Source organism: Salvelinus alpinus, chromosome 15 (assembly GCF_045679555.1).
Source record: "Salvelinus alpinus chromosome 15, SLU_Salpinus.1, whole genome shotgun sequence".
NCBI classification, from domain to species: Eukaryota; Metazoa; Chordata; class Actinopteri; order Salmoniformes; family Salmonidae; genus Salvelinus; species Salvelinus alpinus.
The window spans coordinates 50,927,420-50,947,782 of record NC_092100.1 but is presented as its reverse complement, the minus strand read 5'-3'; the positions used below and the strand labels follow the sequence as shown (position 1 = coordinate 50,947,782).

General features: G+C 43.7%; 2 protein-coding genes across 10 annotated transcripts in view; one reads left to right on the top strand and one right to left on the bottom strand.

The window, feature by feature from the left end:
- LOC139540290 (suppressor of tumorigenicity 7 protein homolog) overlaps nt 1-11,657 on the top strand; it is a 71,114-nt gene extending 59,457 nt beyond the window's left edge. For 7 of the 9 annotated variants that reach the window (XM_071344024.1, XM_071344022.1, XM_071344025.1 and 4 more), the window contains 14 exons: nt 2-84; nt 1,560-1,719; nt 2,672-2,726; nt 3,329-3,444; nt 3,592-3,667; nt 4,077-4,231; nt 4,385-4,482; nt 4,999-5,113; nt 5,535-5,607; nt 5,912-6,014; nt 6,984-7,134; nt 7,402-7,494; nt 9,324-9,466; nt 11,347-11,657. In XM_071344024.1, the coding sequence (XP_071200125.1) occupies nt 2-84; nt 1,560-1,719; nt 2,672-2,726; nt 3,329-3,444; nt 3,592-3,667; nt 4,077-4,231; nt 4,385-4,482; nt 4,999-5,113; nt 5,535-5,607; nt 5,912-6,014; nt 6,984-7,134; nt 7,402-7,494; nt 9,324-9,466; nt 11,347-11,442 (1,517 nt within the window). In that variant the 3' untranslated portion in view covers nt 11,443-11,657. The remainder of the gene's footprint in view (nt 1; nt 85-1,559; nt 1,720-2,671; nt 2,727-3,328; nt 3,445-3,591; nt 3,668-4,076; nt 4,232-4,384; nt 4,483-4,998; nt 5,114-5,534; nt 5,608-5,911; nt 6,015-6,983; nt 7,135-7,401; nt 7,495-9,323; nt 9,467-11,346) is intronic. The other 2 variants (XM_071344023.1, XM_071344030.1) reach the window with 1 other exon arrangement.
- A 196-nt stretch (nt 11,658-11,853) lies between these two features.
- LOC139540292 (protein Wnt-2-like) lies at nt 11,854-19,181 on the bottom strand. The gene is made up of 5 exons (XM_071344033.1): nt 18,966-19,181; nt 17,717-17,937; nt 15,400-15,677; nt 14,866-15,130; nt 11,854-12,625 (listed from the first exon to the last, which is right to left on the bottom strand). Exons 1-5 carry the CDS (start codon nt 19,046-19,048, stop codon nt 12,420-12,422), a joined length of 1,053 nt encoding a protein of 350 aa, XP_071200134.1. The 5' UTR covers nt 19,049-19,181; the 3' UTR covers nt 11,854-12,419.
- Nucleotides 19,182-20,363: the final 1,182 nt, after the last annotated feature.

Below are 20,363 nucleotides of genomic sequence, written 5' to 3'. Positions count from 1 at the left end.
GTAAGCATGTTTCTGAACACCCTAACCCCCAAGTTCTACGTGGCTCTGACGGGGACCTCCTCCTTGATATCTGGACTCATACTGGTAAGTTGATAATATTATGCCATTTAGCACGTTTATCCAAAGCTACTTACGGTACAGTGAGTACGTACATTTTAGTATATGATAATCTATGCCATTTAGCAGACAATTTTATCCAAAGCAACTGACTTACAGCACAGGGAGTGCGTAGCCTACACTACACTTAAATATTATGTGATGCCAGTGGGAATTGATCCCACAACACTGGTGTTGCTATCGCCATGCTCTCACCACCTGAGCCACACAGGATCACCAAGTTGAGCGCTTATTTGTCTGTAGTACAGTGATTGAACTGTGCTACAGTGGTCTTCCTTACAAGGAGAAGAAAAAGAGAAGAGCTACAAGCTAGCGAACCCCCTACCTCTCTCCGTAGATTGGCCAGTTTGTTTAGTTGCCTGGAAACGACGACGAGTCTCACAGGCCTCTTAATGTGTTCTATGAATAATTACAGCGGAGAAGAAATTCTGTGTACTGGGCTCAGCTGTGATGTATTGCAATACAGATGTATATCAGTTATATTAATTACAGTCAGTGGAGACTGGAGAGGTTTAGATAATTGAATGGTCACTTTAGGACAGTACGTTACTGTGTCGCCAGCTCTAGAAGTAGCCTAGATAAGAAAGCGATACCGTTGGTGTGTATGGATTAAGACCATTAAAACTATTAAGACCATTAAGGTCAAGGAGTGCGTGCGTGCGTGCGGACACGGAGTCTGAGTTGCATGTCGGGCACTGTCTTGATTAGGCAATGCTAAAATAGAAGTGTCTAACGTGTGTGATTGCCTGTGTGCAACCTGTGTATAAATTTGTATCGGACATACACTTTGTCTCTTCATTAATACAGTATTTAGACCTCTAACTTCCAAACATTATGCTATGTTCGTTTGGGTTATGTTGTACTTAAAGCGGCATACCAAAATAAGACACTATTACAAAATCTCAGTAGTATGAAGTAGCCCAAATGGCATTTGACTGAATCGACACAGCCCTAAAGACAGATTTAAATATTTTTTTACCTTTTATTTAACTAGGCAAGTCAATTAAGAACACATTCTTATTTACAATGACGGCCTACCAAGAGTCACAAAGGCAATCCTATGGGGACGGGGGCTGGAATTAAAAATTAAAATGTAGGACAAAACACACATCACGGACAAGAGACACTACATCAAGAGAGACCTAAGACGACAACACAACATGACAACAACACATTGTAGCAGCACAACATGGTAGCAGCACAAGCACGGTACAAAAAATGTTAGACACAGACAACAGCGCGAAGGGCAAAAAGGAAGAGACAACAAAAGATCACGCGAAGCAGCCACAAGTGTCAGTAAGTGTGTCCATGATTGAGTCTTTGAATGTAGAGATGGAGATAAAACTGAATAGAACACATACATGTAGTATCATATTGTTTCTCTATGGCCCTAACCCTGCTGAATCATCCCTGAATGAACGGCCTCCTGTCTGTCCCGTCAGATATTTGAGTGGTGGTACTTCAGGAAGTACGGTACTTCCTTCATCGAGCAGGTGTCAGTGAGCCACCTGCGCCCTCTGCTGGGCGGCGTGGACAACAGCTCCCCAACCAACTCCAGCACCAGTAACGGAGACGCAGACTCCAACCGACAGAGTGTGTCCGGTAAGACTCAGAGATTTACTAGATAGGTAGAGTATTCGCTAGATATAAACATTATTTACTTGAGAGATATATATGTAAATGCTCCATCTAGTGAACGCTGTCTATATGTCTATATATATATATATAGCATTTACTACCTAGATGAAGCATTCAGTAAGCGTTCACCACTCCACATTGAAATGGCCTCAGTGTTCGCCCTTATGCTAGAGCAGTGGTTTCCAGCCCGGATTACTATACCCCCTGGGGATACTTGGCTTATCCACAGGGGGTACTTCAAGACTCATGCAACCATAGGCCTACTGGTAAAATGAACACGAGGGGGTACTTCAGGGGTACTCCGGGCAGAGCAAAATTCAGTTGCTGGTACAGTAACTGAAAAAACGGTTGGGAGCCACTGTGCTCGAGCGTTTACTACAGCCAGAAGTATAGTGACGCAACCCAGCTCACTTAGTAGAGATACCAGATAGAGCATTTACCATAGAAGTCTTCTTTGTTTTGCCCACGCACTTGATTAGAGCATGTAGGCCTACGACAGGCAAATGGAGCGTTTAGTACCATAGAGAGCCTTATTGTTCGCTCCCACACCAGTGAAAAATCCAATGCGTGTGTGTTTTTTGTTGGATTAAATGGATTATCTGAGCCATGTTGAATCAACACGGCATGATTGGGGAAATGGCTTTATAATTATTTGCTGTTGTAATCCCTCTGTCTGGTAAAGGAGAGTGATTTTAAGATGGCAACTGGCTAGTGGTGTTTATTTGTGGATTTGGGATGCGGTCTGGTAGTCCATACCTAAAGTTTATAGAAGCTATGAGATGGTCTTACTGTAAGGTACTTTAGTGTAGGAATATCATGATGTACACTTGATCCCTAGCTTGCTCAGAGGTACACTTAGGACTCTACTTTGTGTCTCACACACCTAAACAATGTCTTTCTCCTTTTGTTCCCCCAGAATGTAAAGTATGGCGAAATCCACTGAATTTATTTAGAGGGGCGGAGTATAACCGGTGAGTCACACGATCCCTCACCCTTTCTAGCTCTCTCCTCCCTCACTCTCCATTTTTTGTCTTCTCACCCCCCTCACTCCCTCAAGAACTCCTGATTCTCTCTCTCTCTCCAGCTCTCAACCTCTGCTCTGTTGTTTTCTTCACTCTTTTCCAACCTCTGTTTTCTGTTCTTCCCTCATTCCCCTCTCTCTGTTTCTCTGCCCTGATACGTGTTTTCGCTCTCTCTCCCTGGAGAATTGGTAGTAATGGCTGGGGCTGATATGCTGTCCCATGGTGTCAGCTTTAATGCCAACAGGTTGAGAGAATCCCATCTCACCAGGAGCCCACACTCATAAATCTGATCAGTGCTACCTAGTGCCTCCTCATCAGCTTTTTCCACCTCTCTTTTCATCTGTCTTCTCTTCTACCTACCTCTCTTTCTCTCTCACTCCCCCTAGACTTTTTTTCTAGAACCGTTAAAATAACTTTTAACTGTGTGTGTGTGTGTGTGTGTGTGTGTGTGTGTGTGTGTGTGTGTGTGTGTGTGTGTGTGTGTGTGTGTGTGTGTGTGTGTGTGTGTGTGTGTGTGTGTGTGTGTGTGTGTGTGTGCGCGCGCCTTCCAGGTATACGTGGGTGACGGGCCGAGAGCCACTCACGTACTACGACATGAATCTCTCGGCACAAGACCACCAGACCTTCTTCACATGTGACTCGGACCACCTCCGGCCAGCTGACGCCAGTAAGGAACACATCACACAGAGACACACGTACACACACACACACAGTCAATCTCACCCCATCTCCAGGAAGGTTTGATTCATGGTCACAAGTGTTATCGTGACCTCTCTGGCCTCAATAACACAAACGAACGCGTTTGTGTCTTCAGTAATGCAGAAAGCGTGGAGAGAGAGGAACCCACAGGCACGCATCTCCGCCGCACACGAAGCCCTTGAACTAGAGGAGTGAGTAGTGCTTATTTCACCTACCGAGCTATCATGCCGTGTAACATGGTTGGCCTCAGTTCACTCATGCATGTACATAATCCCATTATTTCTCCATGAGGACTCTTCATTAATAAATCATTCATAAATATAATTTCACCTCAATTGACTGTGTGGAATCAACCACATCTCTGCTGTATACAACCCGAATGAAAAGTGTATGATGCACACATAAAATACTGTTTGTAGCTAATATAGTAGGTTATTGACCTACTTCGGACTTGTGCAAACAGCAGATTTGCACATTACTCTCTTCTTTTATTATATTTTTGCTTAGTGCAGGTACTTGTCTCCCCCTGTTTTATCCTCCAGCTATGCCATCTTCTGCTGTGTCGTTTTTCCCCCCAAATTCTCTCTCTGTTCCTCTCAGCTGTGCGACAGCATACATCCTGCTGGCAGAGGAGGAGGCTACCACCATCGTGGAGGCAGAGAAGCTCTTCAAACAGGCCGTGAAGGCAGGAGAAGGTTGCTACAGACGCAGCCAACAGCTTCAACACCACGGAGCGCAGTATGAGGCACAGCACAGTGAGTAGAGTACACACACACACTCACTCAAACACTTACATAAACGCAAATAAATGCATTTGTGGGTGCGCGCGTACGGATTTGTCTGTATGTGTCTGTAAGCATGTGTCTGTTATACCAGTTAAAATAACTTTGCTGTGCTGTGTCTCTCAGGAAGGGACACCAATGTTCTGGTGTACATTAAGAGGAGACTGGCCATGTGTTCTAGAAAGCTGGGACGAACCAGAGAAGCTGTCAAAATGATGAGAGACGTAAGTACAGTATACGCCAAGCTGCTTGGATGTTACAGGTGAATCCTAGTTTCCACTTTAGTTGAATTTTCAGTTCTAAGTGAACATTTTACTTTTGTGAAAGTTAGGATTTGCCCCGTTTTGATATGCCCACGTTTTCAGTCACTATACATTTTCGATGATGATGATGATATTCTCTGACATTCATTCAATTGGGGGTATTTGATAAGATAATGTATCAGTAAATGTAAAAATAAATAAAAAATCTACCATCTCAGATAGACCATGTAGGCCTGATGGGGCCTGTGGAGGGGGGGTTGAGGTAGCCTGGTCCCAGATCTGTTTGTGCTGTCATGTCATCTCCTATGGTCATTGTCATGCCAATTTTACCATGACAGTAAAAAAAATAGATCTGGGACCAGGCTAGGTCTGAGGCTGTGTGGGACTGGGCGGGGGTAACTAAACTCATGTTGCTGACTGTGTTGTGTTTCACTGCCTGTCCGGTATTACATGTAACAACAGTTGTATGTTTTCCAGTTAATGAAGGAGTTCCCTCTCCTCAGTATGTTCAATATCCATGAGAACCTGCTGGAGTCGCTGCTAGAGCTACAGAACTACGCAGACGTACAGGCCGTACTAGCCAAGTACGACGGTAAGACACATACACACTGGCGCACACACACACACACACAGTGAGTGAAAAGAGTCGACGTTAATCGTTGCTTATTGGTGACGCTTGAATGCTTCTATAACAGACATCTATGCAGCGCTGACAATGTCACTTGTGATTGTATTTCTGTGGATTAGACAACCAGCCGTAGGGGAAGTTTGAATGACAGTCATAAGATAAAGAAAGTCATAAAATGCAAATAATTAGATAATATATGAATACTTCTAACCGTTATGACTTGAAGTAAAGTGAGACTGTATTGTAGTAAAATCCTGACACCTGTAAACCCTTCTGGGTCTTATCCCAACTGTCCTATTCTCCCCTGTCTACTGTCATTTCATTGTGTGTAATTGTTATTTTTCCTCCACTTAACACTGTGCATGTCTGCTTTGTCTCCTCACAGATATTAGTTTACCCAAATCTGCAACAATATGCTACACAGCAGCTTTGCTCAAAGCCAGGGCGGTATCGGACAAGTGAGTATCCTTATACTACTGTTAAATTGGCACCAAGTGGTTCACATACCTTGAGTAGTATTTAAAAGTTAGCCTGGGGCTATTTGTGCGACAGAGAGAATGGTATTGAGTGATTTGCATTTTGAAATGGGTTAGGGGTCATTTTATTTAAAAATAGTTGTGTATTGTGAAATACATTTTTTCTTAGCCCTTATGCCTGCCGGCACGCACACATTGACACTTTCATACACACACACACATTCTCACACACACTGATCCCCCCCACACACACCCATCTTTGAGAGTGTCCTTTCTTCCCTTGCAGGTTTTCTCCAGAGGCAGCGTCGAGGCGAGGGTTGAGTACAGCAGAGATGAATGCTGTAGAAGCCATACACAGAGCTGTGGAGTTCAACCCACACGTCCCCAAAGTAAGACACAACAATGGAGCTACGCACCAAACACTGCTAGTAGCATTATTACTACTGTACCTCCCCACACTGAACAAAAAATATAAAAGCAACGTGTAAAGTGTTGGTCCCGTGTGTCATGAGCTGAAATAAAAGATCCCAGAAATGTTCCATTCTCACACGCAGCTTATTTCTCTCAAATTCTGTGCATACATTTGTTTACATCCCTGTTAGTGAGCGTTTCTCCTTTGCCAAGATAATCCATCCACCTGACAGGTGTGGCATATCAAGAAGCTGATTAAACAGCATGATCATTACACAGGTGCACGTTGGGCTGGGGACAATAAAAGGCCACTCTAAAATGTTCAGTTTTGTCACAAAATACAATGCCACAGATGTCTCAAGTTTTGAGGGAGCGTGCAACTGGCATACTGACTGCAGGAATGTTCAACAGAGCTGTTGCCAGAGAATTTAATGTTAATTTCTCTACCATAAGCCGCCTCAAGTCGTTTTAGAGAATTTGTCAGTACGTCCAGCCTGCCTCACAACCGCAGACCACGTGTAACCACGCCAGCCCAGGACCTCCACATCCAGCTTCTTCACCTGCAGGATCATCTGAGACCAGCCACCCGGACAGCTGATGAAACTGAGGAGTATTTATGTCTGTAAAAAAGCCCTTTTGTGGGGAAAAACTGATTCTGGTTGGCTGGATCTGACTCCCAAGTGGGTGGGCCTATGCCCTCCCAGGCCCACCCAGTCATGTGAAATCCATAGATTAGGGCCTAATGAATTCATTTCAATACTACTATTACTACTACTGTGCTTCTGATGGTGCTACTTAAATGAAATGCTGATTGATGTTCTCCTGGTTGTAAGATAACTGGTATAACTTTGCATTAAAAAGTATATGTTTATGTTGTTGTACATTTTAAATTTTCCTCGCTGACTCTCGCTCTACCTTCCCCCCCTCCTCTCGCCTTCTCTCCTCAGTACCTGTTAGAAATGAAAAGTTTAATACTGCCCCCAGAGCACATTCTGAAGCGAGGGGACAGTGAGGCCATAGCCTACGCCTTCTTTCACCTGCAGCACTGGAAGAGGGTGGAGGGGGCCCTTAACCTGCTCCACTGTACCTGGGAGGGCAGTGAGTAACACACACACACACACACCATCAGCTTGACCTTATATGCCATAACAGCTTGTTGTGTTACACATTTTGCCTTTACTCTGTAATATGCACATACACACACAAACGTACACATTTCGAGGGCAGGGATTACAATAAAACATTTAAAGTTTTTTCTCATGGTACTCCATTTTGATGCATAACTCCTCCCCACTTCTTGGCTCAACACAAACATTTGTACATGACTGTACCTATTCTGAATGCTGTGTCTTCTTTCCTCCCCAGCTTTTAGAATGATCCCGTACCCTCTGGAGAAAGGCCACCTCTTCTACCCATACCCCATCTGCACCGAGACCGCAGACAGAGAGCTGTTACCAAGTAAGAGACGCTCTGGATTCAAGTTTGTGTGTGTGTGTATGTATGTATGTATGTACTGAATGTACGAAACATGAATATTAAGTTGCACCCCTCCCCTTTTGCCCTCAGAACAGCCTCAATTCGTTGGGGCATGGACTCTACAAGGTGTCTAAAGCGTTCCACAGGGATGCTGGCCCATGTTGACTCCATTGCTTTCCTCAGTTTTGTCAGGTTGGCTGGATGTCCTTTGGGTGGTGGACCATTCTTGATTCACACAGGAACCTGCTGGGTTTTTCACGCTCAACATCGTTGCAGTTCTTGACACACAAGTGCGCCTGGCACTTACTACCATACCCGGTTCAAATGCACTTCTTTCCCATTCCCTTTCTGAATGGCACACACATACAATCTATGTCTCAATGCTTAAAAATTCTTCTTTACCCTGTCTCCTCATCGACACTGAATTGAAGTGGATTTAACAAGTGATATCAATAAGGGATCATATCTTTCACCTGGTCAGTCTATGTCATGGAAAGAGCAGGTGTTCCTAATGTTTTATACACTCAGTGCATGTGTGTGTACAGTGTGTTGACTGAGCTGTTGTGTGTGAGGTGTACTCTTGGGTTAAAATTCTCTGTCACTGCAACAGATTTCAGTCATATGGATGACGCATGAGGTTTGGGGGGGGATTATTATTTTGGGTTAAAGGCCCAGTGCAGTCAATTCCTATATATTTTCAAATAACTGCCCTTTTTCTGGCCCGCAAATACATTTAGACAAACAAATCGGTCATAAAAAAGTCTGTGTGGCCCTCGAGTCAGAGTTTTCCCACTGATCTGAGGTTGACTTAAGTTTAAGTAATGGGATTTATTTTAGCTTCAACCCCTCTGTACTGTGTGTGTGTGTGTTTGCGTGTATACAGTGTTGACCCTGACTATGTATCTCTCTGTGGAAGCAGTGTGTCATAAGGTGTTGGTGTACATTGTGTGTGTATACAGTACCAGTCAAAAGTTTGGACACACCTACTCATTCCAGGGTTTATCTTTATTTTTACGATTTTGTAAATTGTATAATAATATTAAAGACATTAAAACTATGAAATAAGACATGGAATCATGTAGTAACCAGAAAAGTGTTAAAACAAATCAATATATATTATTGATTCTTCAAAGTAGCCACCCTTTGCCTTGATGACAGCTTTGCACACTCTTGGCATTCTCTCAACCAGCTTCAGGAGGTAGTCACCTGGAATGCTTTTCCAACAGTCTTGAAGGAGTTCCCACATAGGCTGAGCACTTGTTGTTGCTTTTCCTTCACTCCGCGGTCCAACTCATCCCATACCATCTCAATTGGGTTGAGGTCGGGTGATTGTGGAGGCCAGATCATCTGATGCAGAACTCCATCACTCTCCTTCTTGGTCAAATAGCCCTTACACAGCCTGGAGGTGTGTTTTGGGTAATTTTCCAGTTGAAAAACAAATGATAGTGGGACTAAGTGCAAACCAGATGGAATGGTGTATCGCTGCAGAATGCTGTGGTAGCCACGCTGGTTAAGTGTGCCTTGACCATGTGAAGCCGGTTGAGAGAATGCCAAGACTGCAAAGTTGTCATGAAGGCAAATGGTGGCTACTTTGAAGAATTTAAAATATGTTTTGTTTCACACTTTTTCAGTTACCACATGATTCCATATGTGTTATTTCATAGTTAGATGTCTTCACCAGTATTCTACAATGTAGAAAATAAAGAAACCCATGAATGAGTATGTGTCTAAACTTTTGACTGGTACTGTACGTTGTGTGTAAAGTATGTACAGTGTGTTGATGCTCTCTTTGTATCTCTCTCATGTGGAAGCAGTGTTTCATGAGGTGTCGGTGTACCCTAAGAAGGAACTGCCATTCTTCATCTTGTTCACGGCTGGTCTCTGCTCCTTCACCGCCATGCTGGCCCTCCTCACACACCAGTTCCCCGAGCTCATGGGAGTCTTCGCTAAAGCTGTGAGTCTCCTGCACCGCTCTCACACACTATCCAGTTGCCTTTGTAAGTCAAATCCCCAATAAGGTTCTTTGCATTCAGATTCTTCGTACGGTGGCCATTAATTTGGTTGCGTTCATGTCCTGGACAGACTCTAACAATCATAGACCTGCCTTCATCAAGTCTGGATGACGGGAGACTAGCCAAGCTCTATACAAGTTGCAACATCCTCTATCAATGTAAGTTCTTGTAGATCAGTGGTGATGCGGGGAAGGAAATAAGTAAAGGACGCAGCTTCAGACTATGGAATCCACCCATGTAGAACCTACACAACTCCCTCTCCCATCTGCCAGTGGAGGGCTCTGTCCTCTCCTCTACCTAATGTTCTTCCTCAGTAGGCTTGTACTGTCTGATGCCACTCCCCTGGAATGTGTGTGAGCTCATGTCTCTGCTCCTGGTGTGACACAATCAGCAGCTACTATCTCCTCTGCAGGGGCTTGCTCTGACCCCACAGTGGTTGGGTGCTGCCTGCGAAGAGCTGATGGCACACACACACAAACATTTTAAATACTTTATTTGAATTCACAAATCACATTACAGGCGAAGGATTCAAACATTTCACCTGCAGTCTCGCCTTAGCCATAAAGGTGAGAATGTCCTCACCAATAGCAGCATTCTGGTATATGGAATGAGAGAAAGAATGGTCAGACACGTGTATACACACGCACAAGCTCTGACCCACTTCCAATACTTTGAAAGTGCACTCTTCTAAGACAAACTAATCAGCACCTGGTTTACACACTAGGGTTCAAACAGATGTACCTTCTTCCTTACTCGCTTCCTTAAAGTAATTGTCCAGTGTTTCCAGATTGCTATGAGATATGACATTTAATTATTTACAATATGAGTGAAATAGTTTTCCTTCCAAAAATGTCTAAGTAAGTATGTTAAAAAGCTGCTTTTCGGTGTCGGTGTACCCCAACAACAGACTTGTGTGGGTGGATACAGGTCATAAAAAAAACAATGCGATTAGACTGGTGATTGGCCAGCTCATCCTCCTCAGGCCAGCTCATCCATCCGAGGAAATAACAAGCGTTTTTGAAACTGTCTGTTTTGAGATACAAGTTTAAGGTGGGGTTTTTCCTCCAATTTATCCTTTGGCCACAAATACGATTATATGATGAGTCAACAGAATATGAACTTTGAAGTGAGATTTTCACCGGACAGGTACTTTAAAGTAATCACTGATCTAATATGATTGAATTGATGAAAACACGACTTGGCTTTCACCTATCAGATCAGTGGCTTCTCCCAAGGAAGGCTGCATCTTCAAAGGGTTGGAACAGGGCCTCTCTCCCTCTTAGCGTGTAAACGAGGTGGCCTTTATCTGCCATCTGACAAAGCCGAGCCTCCATGACCCGCAATCCCTCTGAGGGAGCCCCTATCCCCCACATTGCATGTTGCCAAAACACATTAGAGAGGAGTGAACAGGGAGTGGAACGGGGCGCTGACCGAGAGAGTCAACCACCACTCTCAGGGGTTAGAACACAGCCAGTAGTCTGTCAGTAGTCAACATACCCGGGAGAAAAGTTATGGTTCTGCCCCATAGAGCACAGTACCTCAACTGGCATGCTACAGTGCTCCTATCATGGTCCTCTAGCATTTGAGGTCATGGACAACGCACACTACCTACCTTGAAATGTGTTGAGATGGCTACATTCTAAACTGGCATGTTATGGAGCTCCTACCATGGGCCTCTAGCTAGCATTTGGGAGGCCGTCTACATACAGTACCTTGAAATGTTCCGAAAAAGATCTGGTTCACGTTGGTTCCAGTAGGAATTGGCGTAGTGTGTGAGAGGTCATGTGTTCTAACATCTCCTCTCTCCGCTGTCTGTCTCCAGTTTCTTAGCACCCTGTTTGCTCCTCTGAACTTCATCATGGAGAAAGTGGAGAGCATCCTGCCATCCAGTCTGTGGCACCAGCTCACACGCATCTGACTTGACTGACACACTTTGTGCCAATAATCATGGATTAGACGGACAGTGAGGATGGATTGGAAGAGAAAGAAGAAAAGGGAAACATGGCGTTCTGAATTGCTTTTGACTTTATTTGATATGTTTTCATTTTGTCTTCAAATCTCATGTAAAACCGTTTTTTTGTTGTACAAAAAAAAAAGGTGATCAATTGTCATCATTAAAAAAGTGGAAAAAGACAGGACTTTTTGTGTCTTGTCAAGCATATCAACATTTTAATAAATATTGGATCATAGCTGGAGGTTAGGTGACTAAACTGTGTTTTGTAACTGGCTTGTTGAGGAAAGGGGGTTGTGGTAAGGTCTGCTATCAATTTCCATAAACTATGTAGACATTGAGTTGTTTAGCAACAAAACAGACGGGGGTTGGCTTAGATAGTTGACATGTCCCCAATGTTTATTGAAAAGAAATACATTTGCACAATGAGCACTTGTCTCTCAAATACATCGTTCCAGTTGTTGGTTAGCTAGCTCGCTAATTTTAGCCATATTAGCATTGACATGAAATCAGTCAAAACACCTCAAAACAAGACCTGGTATCAATGAATAACATGAAACGAGCCACTTACGATTCCCCACATGACAGTTTCTTGTCATTCTTGCTAGCAATCTGGCCTTCCAGAATCACACCGCGTGGAAGTGCGCACACAGTTTGTGACATGGTCAGCTAACCCATCTATACTGAACTTTCTTTTAAATTACAGAGTTTGTATTTACATAAAGGTTATTTTGTACTCGAAAAAAGTAAATAAATATAATGGAATGTAAGGGAAGAACAAAATTAGATTGGGTAACTTTGGACTGTAAAAAGGCATTATTGGCGGAGTAGCCTACATGTGGCATAGGAGCTCTGGTCAAAAGTAGTGCACTAAATAGGGAAGAGGCTGCCATTTGACAGATGTTGTGCAAGCGGTTGGTTGGTGGTATGATGGTTCACTATGGTCACGTCTGGGCCTTGCAGGTATGCACATCCACCTCTAGCTTGCAGTCCCGGCAGTGTACAGCGCAGCACCAGTGGAACTTGCACTCACACTTGGTGTTGCGGCTGATGTGCGACGTGTCGTAGCCCCGGCCACAGCACATCACCTCGCAGCTGTCCACGCCGCGAGATGTCCGGTTGCATACCCGCCCGCCCGTCCCCACCGAACCTGAAGAGGGCGAGAGAAATGAAGAGAGAATATACGTGAGTCAGTAATTCCTAAAGCTTGTTTTACCTTGTGACCCACATATAAGCCTTTTCAAATGTGCTCATAACTCGCCAAATATACTTAATCAAAATCCTAGCAACCTAGCTGCAATCCAGAGTTTAGCCGCAATAGAGTGATAGTTGGCAAACAGCGGTCTACGCCCCACTACCCTACAGGTATTGACATCATTCCAATAGAACAAAGCATACTCAATCTAAACTGGGTAGACAGCAAGGGATGGGAAGGATAAGAGGATGAAAAGAGGCAGGATGGCGGAGGAGAGATGAGAGATTGATGATAGAAGCCATCAGCTGGGGCTCAGGGTCTTCATCAGGTGTTAATTTTCCAGGCGCCTTCATTCTGTCTATACTGCTGGCGTATACTCTGGCTGGCACACAGTCTCACTGGCGCAAACACACACCCTGTTGGCTGTCATACACTCTTGCACCTCCTACCATCTCAGAATGAGGACGCTGCAAGGGCGTCTGACGGGCTTAATGGACTCACTCCCAGAAATCAGCCCATAATATAATTACACGAACTGATCAATACATTGTAAATATTCATCTTGAGGCCTCTACTCAAACCTCAATGGGATGCATCTCAATAGTCTAAAGTAGCTTCCTTAGCTCCCTCTGCATTATGGTGAAACCCCTGGACAGGGGAAGGTAAATGTCCTGTCTTAAAGGGGCTAGCTAGGAGTCGATTTGGGATTGGGAACAGATCATGTCTGTTCTAGGCAGCCTATTTCTATGCCCCGCTGCTCTTTCTCCCTCTGTCCATTTGACTCCATCTGTTCCTCTGCTGAGGAGGAGGAGCGAGGTAGGTATAGAAAGAGGGAGAGCAGCCAGGTAATGTCTGGGCACGGCGAGACTCCACCCACTCCTGACAACGTGTCCACCCCTCCTTCAGTCCCGGTATGCTGTACTGCTAGGGGTGACGTCACAAACACTCTTCCCCTCTTCTCTCTCTCCCTCTCTTCTCTCCTGGCGTCTGCTTATTGAATTAAGATGAGGGGGCGCCGAGAGATGAGTTTAGCACCTGAGCCTCCATGCGGCTGAGGGAAATTGATTTCACACTTCGGAGAGGCACAAGGGGGTGCAGTCTCCACTGTGTGTGTGTGTGTGTGTGTGTGTGTCGTCGCAGATGACTGGAGCTAATGTCTGTGGAGAGAGGTTCTCACAAGATGGGCTCTGATCAGTGAACTCCCCATGCTCACATGTACACAGCCCATAAAAGGCCTTCGTGCACTGGAACTGTACTGTACAAATCAGTGTTCAAAACAGGACTCTCTTCCAAAACACACACTTCAAAACACATGCACTCTTCAAAACAGAACTGTACATCACACAGTCATCAAAACAGCGAAGGTAGCCTACTGTGAGACTGAGTGTATCTCAATAGTCTAAACCAGCTTTGTTTCCTTGTATCCTTTCCTTCACTTGCACTGACATGAAAGACCTGTTCTCCGGATTACCTTCACCTATCCTGTGACTTTAGGTCAGTGTAATGAAGGAGAGGAGACAAAGAGAGGAAGCAACTTCAGAAAGGCCCCCCAGGTCTACATTAGGGGTGGTTGGCTTTGATGGGCAAGCGTGCAGAGGTGTGTGTGTGTGCCTTGCTCCAGAGTGGGTAATTTATAGCAGTGTGCAGCAGGTCGGGTTTCATCCCAAAGAACTGTGTAATGGCCCTTAAACTGGCCGACACCCGATCGCCTCGGATCACCTGCTGCCTGACAGGGACCCAGGTCCTCCGGATCACACACACTTTTCTTACCATCTCACAACCACACACTTTTATCCCCTTCTCTCTCTGTCACACCCACTTTCTTTTCTTACCATCTCACACACACACAACCACACACTTTTCTTCTCTCGCGCACGTACACAAACGCAATCCCTCTCTTTTGCACTTACTCACACACTCTACATCTGGTGTTATCCAGTGCAGCATGAAGAATAACCCTAAAGTACAAGAGACTGAGCGCTTACCCTCTGAAGATATTACCACATACTGAAGATATTATGGACAAGTAGTATGGTGGTCTACTCTACAGACAGACAGTCATGTCAGATGTCAAATAGACAGACAGCACACACACTCTAGTCAGTCTCTTTGCTTGCCTGTCTGTCCAATGCCAGTGTATATAACTGCTTTGAACATCGAGAGCTGTGGAGTAAATCTGAAAACGCCAGACTCACCAGACTCTTGGTCTCGTATGCAGTAGTCTGGCGAGTCCTCGAAGTAGACCAGGTCGTTCTTGCTGGGCCGTTTAAGATGTCGCTGCGCGGTGGTGAAGCCCGTGCCATACTGGTTCATGACCACCTGCACTGCCCCGTTGTAGCGCCGCCGCAGATGGTCGCCCGTGCGGCGGAAGTCGGCCAGGGCCAGCCAGCAGGTCCGGACACTGCAGGAGCCGCTCACGCCGTGACACTTACACTCCAGAGACATTAATCGCTTCACTGCCTGGGAGATGAGGGAGAAGATGCAAGTCAGGGAGCTAGGTGTGTGTCAAGTTGGTGGTAGAGTGGTGGTAGGATGTTAGGGTGTGTGTTAAGGACTGGGTAACAGTCGATATACTTCCTCTAGATCAGTGTTTGACTACTTGATTCAGGTGTGAATAGTTCAGGAACAATAAAAAAAATATGTAAAATGTCTGGTGATTCCTCTCAACACTGATCTAGATCCAGTTGGTTCTGGTCCATCCTCCAGTGTGTATGAACTTTGAACCCCACCTTCCTCCCGGCGCGGTTGTTATGAAGGTTCATCAGAGCCCTGGCATCTCTCTCCTTCCGCTCTTTGGCATCTACAAAGGCCTGGCTGAACCTCATGGCGTGCTCCACGTGGTCGCTGCAGCCGCCCCAGTCGAACGCCCCCTTGGCGTCCCGGGACGAGCCCTTCTTGGTGGGGTCGCAGGAGCACGACTGCAGCTCTCCCTGGCTGCAGGCTCGGGTCAGGGTGTGGACCACCCCGGCCGAGGAGATGGCGTACACAAAGGCTGCTTCACGACTGCCTGGAAGAAAGGGAGAGAAGGATACTGAATGAGCATTAGTGGTGTGACAGGAAGGACAGACAAACACAGGTAACATCATACACACAAGAGTTGTGTTTTTTACTGCCTGGGGGAATAGGGGGAGGCTAAACACACTGGTTGGACACACACATACACTACACACACGCTTGGGACAGCATGCACACCAAATGGGATAAATTACGTGGAGACACGTATCAGGCATACCCGCGGGCCAAGGCTCAAATGCACAAAAGCACACATTTGCACATTGTACACACTTAGAAGTTACACCAATACGCAGATATAAATTGTATAACATCTAGGAATCCCATAAAGATGCATAGAAAATCTACAGAAATCGTGCATTACGTAAAAGTTATTTCCGTAATCTCACTTGGGAGTGTCACAGTTCAAATAGGATCTTCATTGGAGCTTCAACACAAAACAGAAAGAGATAGCTGGTTATTGCTGCTGTTGGTGTACCTGCATGACTGCTTTCTTTCAAGTCTTTTATTTCATGCATGGCAGTGCTTTGCTTCATCTAACTCTGAGATGGATAAATGGGTAACATTTACCAGCGATGGTCTGATAAAGGACCCGTATGACCCGACTGCTCTTGTAACTGATGAGAGATCTGTGGGATCAAAGGCTATAGATGACAACAAGGGTGTGTGTGCATGCCTGTGTGAGTTGGTGTCCAGTCAGGAAACATCCAACTTCTGCTCTTCTGTGGGTGAGTGTCTTTAACACGGTTAATAGGGAGAATAAAACAACCAAAACGGTGAGAACATAAAACCAAAAAGAAACCCCAGTAATTGTTTTAAATTAGCGTCCTGACATTGACAAAAAGTAGCTCTCACGGTACCACAGCGATAATGCTGCCAATCAGAGCAGCTTCCTAATGTCGTGTGACAAACCCAGAGCCGTGCCTGGGAAGTATGAATACCACAGGCCCAATTAAATAACCAGATTAAACTGAACTCTCAGGGCCTGTTTCCCAGACACATATTAAACCTAGTCCTGGACTAAAAAATACTTTCAATGATGAATCTCCATTGAACATGCTTCTTAGTCCAGGACTAGTCTTAATCTATATCCGGGAAACTGTTCCCGCCTCAGATTAATTTAGGGCGAATATAGGAGCAGGACTGGAACATGATGCCCAAAATAATTACCAATTCAAGTTCTATGATCGCCCCCAAGGTTTAGAGTGAATCCTGAGCTGTATACCAATTAAAAAGAGATTCCAAAATTGAGCGAAGTAATTAGTAGCACTGATTAGTCCATAGTTGGTCAGGTGACACTCTTATTCTTGATTTCCCACATTCGTCAGGCGTGGCAGTTTTATAAACACGCCGCGCATTGGATCAGAAACCGATCAGAGCAGCAGCAAGCGCGCGCGTCAATTTGATAAATGTATGACAGTAAAGTGAGACAATGCATGGAATGCAATGCAAGCACGGGGGAAAACATCTGTTAAGGAAGAACATGCATTTCACACGAATTCTTTCACTTTGATAAACGCTAGAAGAACTTTATAGGTTCACCACTGTGAATAATTGGTTGGAGAAAAAGCGCATACCATTTTGCCATTGATCTAGGAGCCTATAGTCTATAGCAGATGTGAATGATAAGATCACCATTTACAAGCCTATTGTGCAGACGTGCGTGTCTTGTAAATGAGGACAAAGATGAGTAGCCTATATCACTTTCCCAGGACACAATAGAAACAGCCCAGCATATCAGCTATTTCAGGGGTTTTCACAATTTTCTTGCAAAGGGACAAACGCCTAGGCAAACCGGCGACCCAGGGACACCCATCATATGCCATGTCAAAAAGTAATGTCCTGTCTTATCATCAGGTGAATGATAACGGCAAGTAGAAGTAATTTATTGTAAAATGAATAGATTTTGTGCACAGTTCATACCTGTATTTCAGTCAGAAAATGTAAACCTACGTCTGCGCTGGATACATTTAATAGCTTAAATTCATATTTTTAAAGTGGGGCTTACACATTAGGTTTTTTCTCAATACTTACTACGCAGCAGTAGGCGTCCGAACACATTGTGGTCTCGCTCTATGGTATTGCAGTTCCAGCGGTGGTTCTGAAACTGATGTTGGCACTCCCCGATCCAGTCTTTAATCCCGGCTCCGATCGCCTGCATAATGTTGGGATGCTGGCGGCACAGCTGCCGCTGTTTGTTGACTAACCCTGGGATGTTGTCGCACATCACTTGCGACCCAAGGGTTCCCATGTGCCTGCATACAGTGGTGGAAAAAGTACCCAACTGTCATACTTGAGTAAAAGTAAAGATACCTTAATAGAAAATGACTCAAGTAAAAAGTAAGTCACCCAGTACAATTCTACTTGAGTAAAAGTCTATGTATTTGGATTAAAATATACTTAAGTATCAAAAGTAAAAGTATAAATAATTTCAAAATCCTTATATTAAGCAAACCAGGCACCCTTTTTTATATATTTTTTTATTTACGGAAAGCCAGGGGCACACTCCAACACTCAGACATAATTTAGAAACAAAGCATTTGTGTTTAGCGAGTCCGCCAGATCAGAGGCAGTATGGATGGATGACCAGGGATATTCGGTTGATAAGTACGTGAATTTGACTATTTTCCTGTCCTGCTAAGCATTCAAAATGTAACAAGTACTTTTGGGTGTCAAGGAAAATGGAGTAAAAAGTACAATATTTTCTTAAGGAATGTAGTAAAGTAAAAAATATATAAATAGTAAAGTACAGATACCCAAAGAAACTACTTAAGTAGTACTTTAAAGTATTTTTACTTAAGTACTTTACACCACTGACTACATAGAACGTTGAGGTTTTGGCTTGGACCATGCAAATGTAATCTGTTTTAATGTCCTTGTGGCAATGATGGGTTCTTTTTTTAAAGAATGGAAAAACTAGGCTTCTATAACACTCAAATAAAGAAATAAAAAATGATCTGCCCTATAAAATGTGTCCAAATTAAAGAAATGCATGTCTAACGTTATTGGGGGATACATTATATTATTTTACACACAAACATATGATCAATTTTTGGCAATGATTCAACTAGTTTAATTAAAACAATCATTTAAAGACAGATCATAGCCTACAGTATACGTGTCCTTGCCTATTAGCCTACTATAAAGTACAGACTTCATTGTGTAGGCTATACTTATTTTTCATATAGCCTATAAATCACTGCATAATATTTAATATATGTTCAATTAACTTTACACTCGCATTAATGGTTGGTGCCATGTTCCATTTTGTTTGTCTACTCACCATAAAGATCCGTCGACCCTTGACGTTAGCCAGCAGATTACTACAGATAAATAAAAACATTTTCCACTTGGCAATAAGTTCATATTACTAAAGTTTTGTCGGTGTGCACATTCAGGCACTTGTACTTAGCATTTCCATGAGTAGAAAACAACACGAGCGCGCGTCAGACAGGAGTTTTGACAGCTTCTCGATTGCACAAATCAAAGTTCTGCTTTGTCTTGCATTAAAAAAATAAATCGATAAATCAGAAGAGGTTTTCCGCCCGGATGGATCTTTGTACATATAAACCATAACGCTTATATGACAAAGACAATGGTAAAGAAGCTTATTAGATATTGGAAGCGCATAAGATATTGAGTCGATCAAAAGTTAACAGATATTTGCAGTGTAAAGATAGGCAGATGATCGTTTGCTATCAGGTTTAAATTGCTTACACAAGGGGTGGGCGCAGTCCTGTCTCAGGAATGAGGTGAAGAAATTAGATGTCTGAAAGTATCTGTTCAGGCTAGCTTGATACCAGACACAAATTTGGCCGATTTCCAAGCGGCAAGGTGTAGAATGTGGTACGACGTAATGTGTTAAACCCTGAGCGTTTTAACAAAAACAATCAAATTGACGTGTTTGGAAGGAACTGGTGCGCTGCAAACGTGAATAGTTATGCTTATGCCTATAATACACAGTTGCCAAAAATTCCAGAAACGCACAGCCATGACGCCATATTATGCACACAGATTAAGAATTAGACGAGATGCGGCCATGACGACTAATATTATTTGAAGAAGCTAAATGCAGATTTCTCAAAGGCCGCCCAAAAGTTTGGGTGTATTTACAATTAGATTATCAAATTCTTTTGAACTCGTTTCTCGATCTGCACGATTGTCACATTGTATTTCCTTTATATTTGATCTCCGCTTCATGCAAGCGATTTAATGTTCCCAATCCCGTCTCTTCTTTGTAATTGGGAGGTCTGGTGCTCGGTCTCCTGTTGGGATGAGGTTAATGCTGAAATTGGATTCTCTCATGATCTTCGTGGAAGAAACGAACAAGACGCAGGACAATTCATAAAAATCAACATGCCACCAGTAGAGAAACGTTATAATGCTTAGTATAAACTCTATTTGGAGAGACAAAAGATGAACATAGTATTCTTTAAATTACACGTATCAACCCTTGAAATAACAACAAAAAAACTGTTAGAAATTGTAAACAAATTTTTAATTGAAAATGTATATTAAATGTATCTTCAAGAAGAAATACGATATTTCCATAAAACAAACAATATTTACATCAGAACAAAATCAAATAGTTTTAGTCATATAGTCAACTAAAAGATTTTAATCTTGAACAATATGTGGGAAGTTTATTTCACTGACAGTGTTCTAACATGTGCAGCAATTT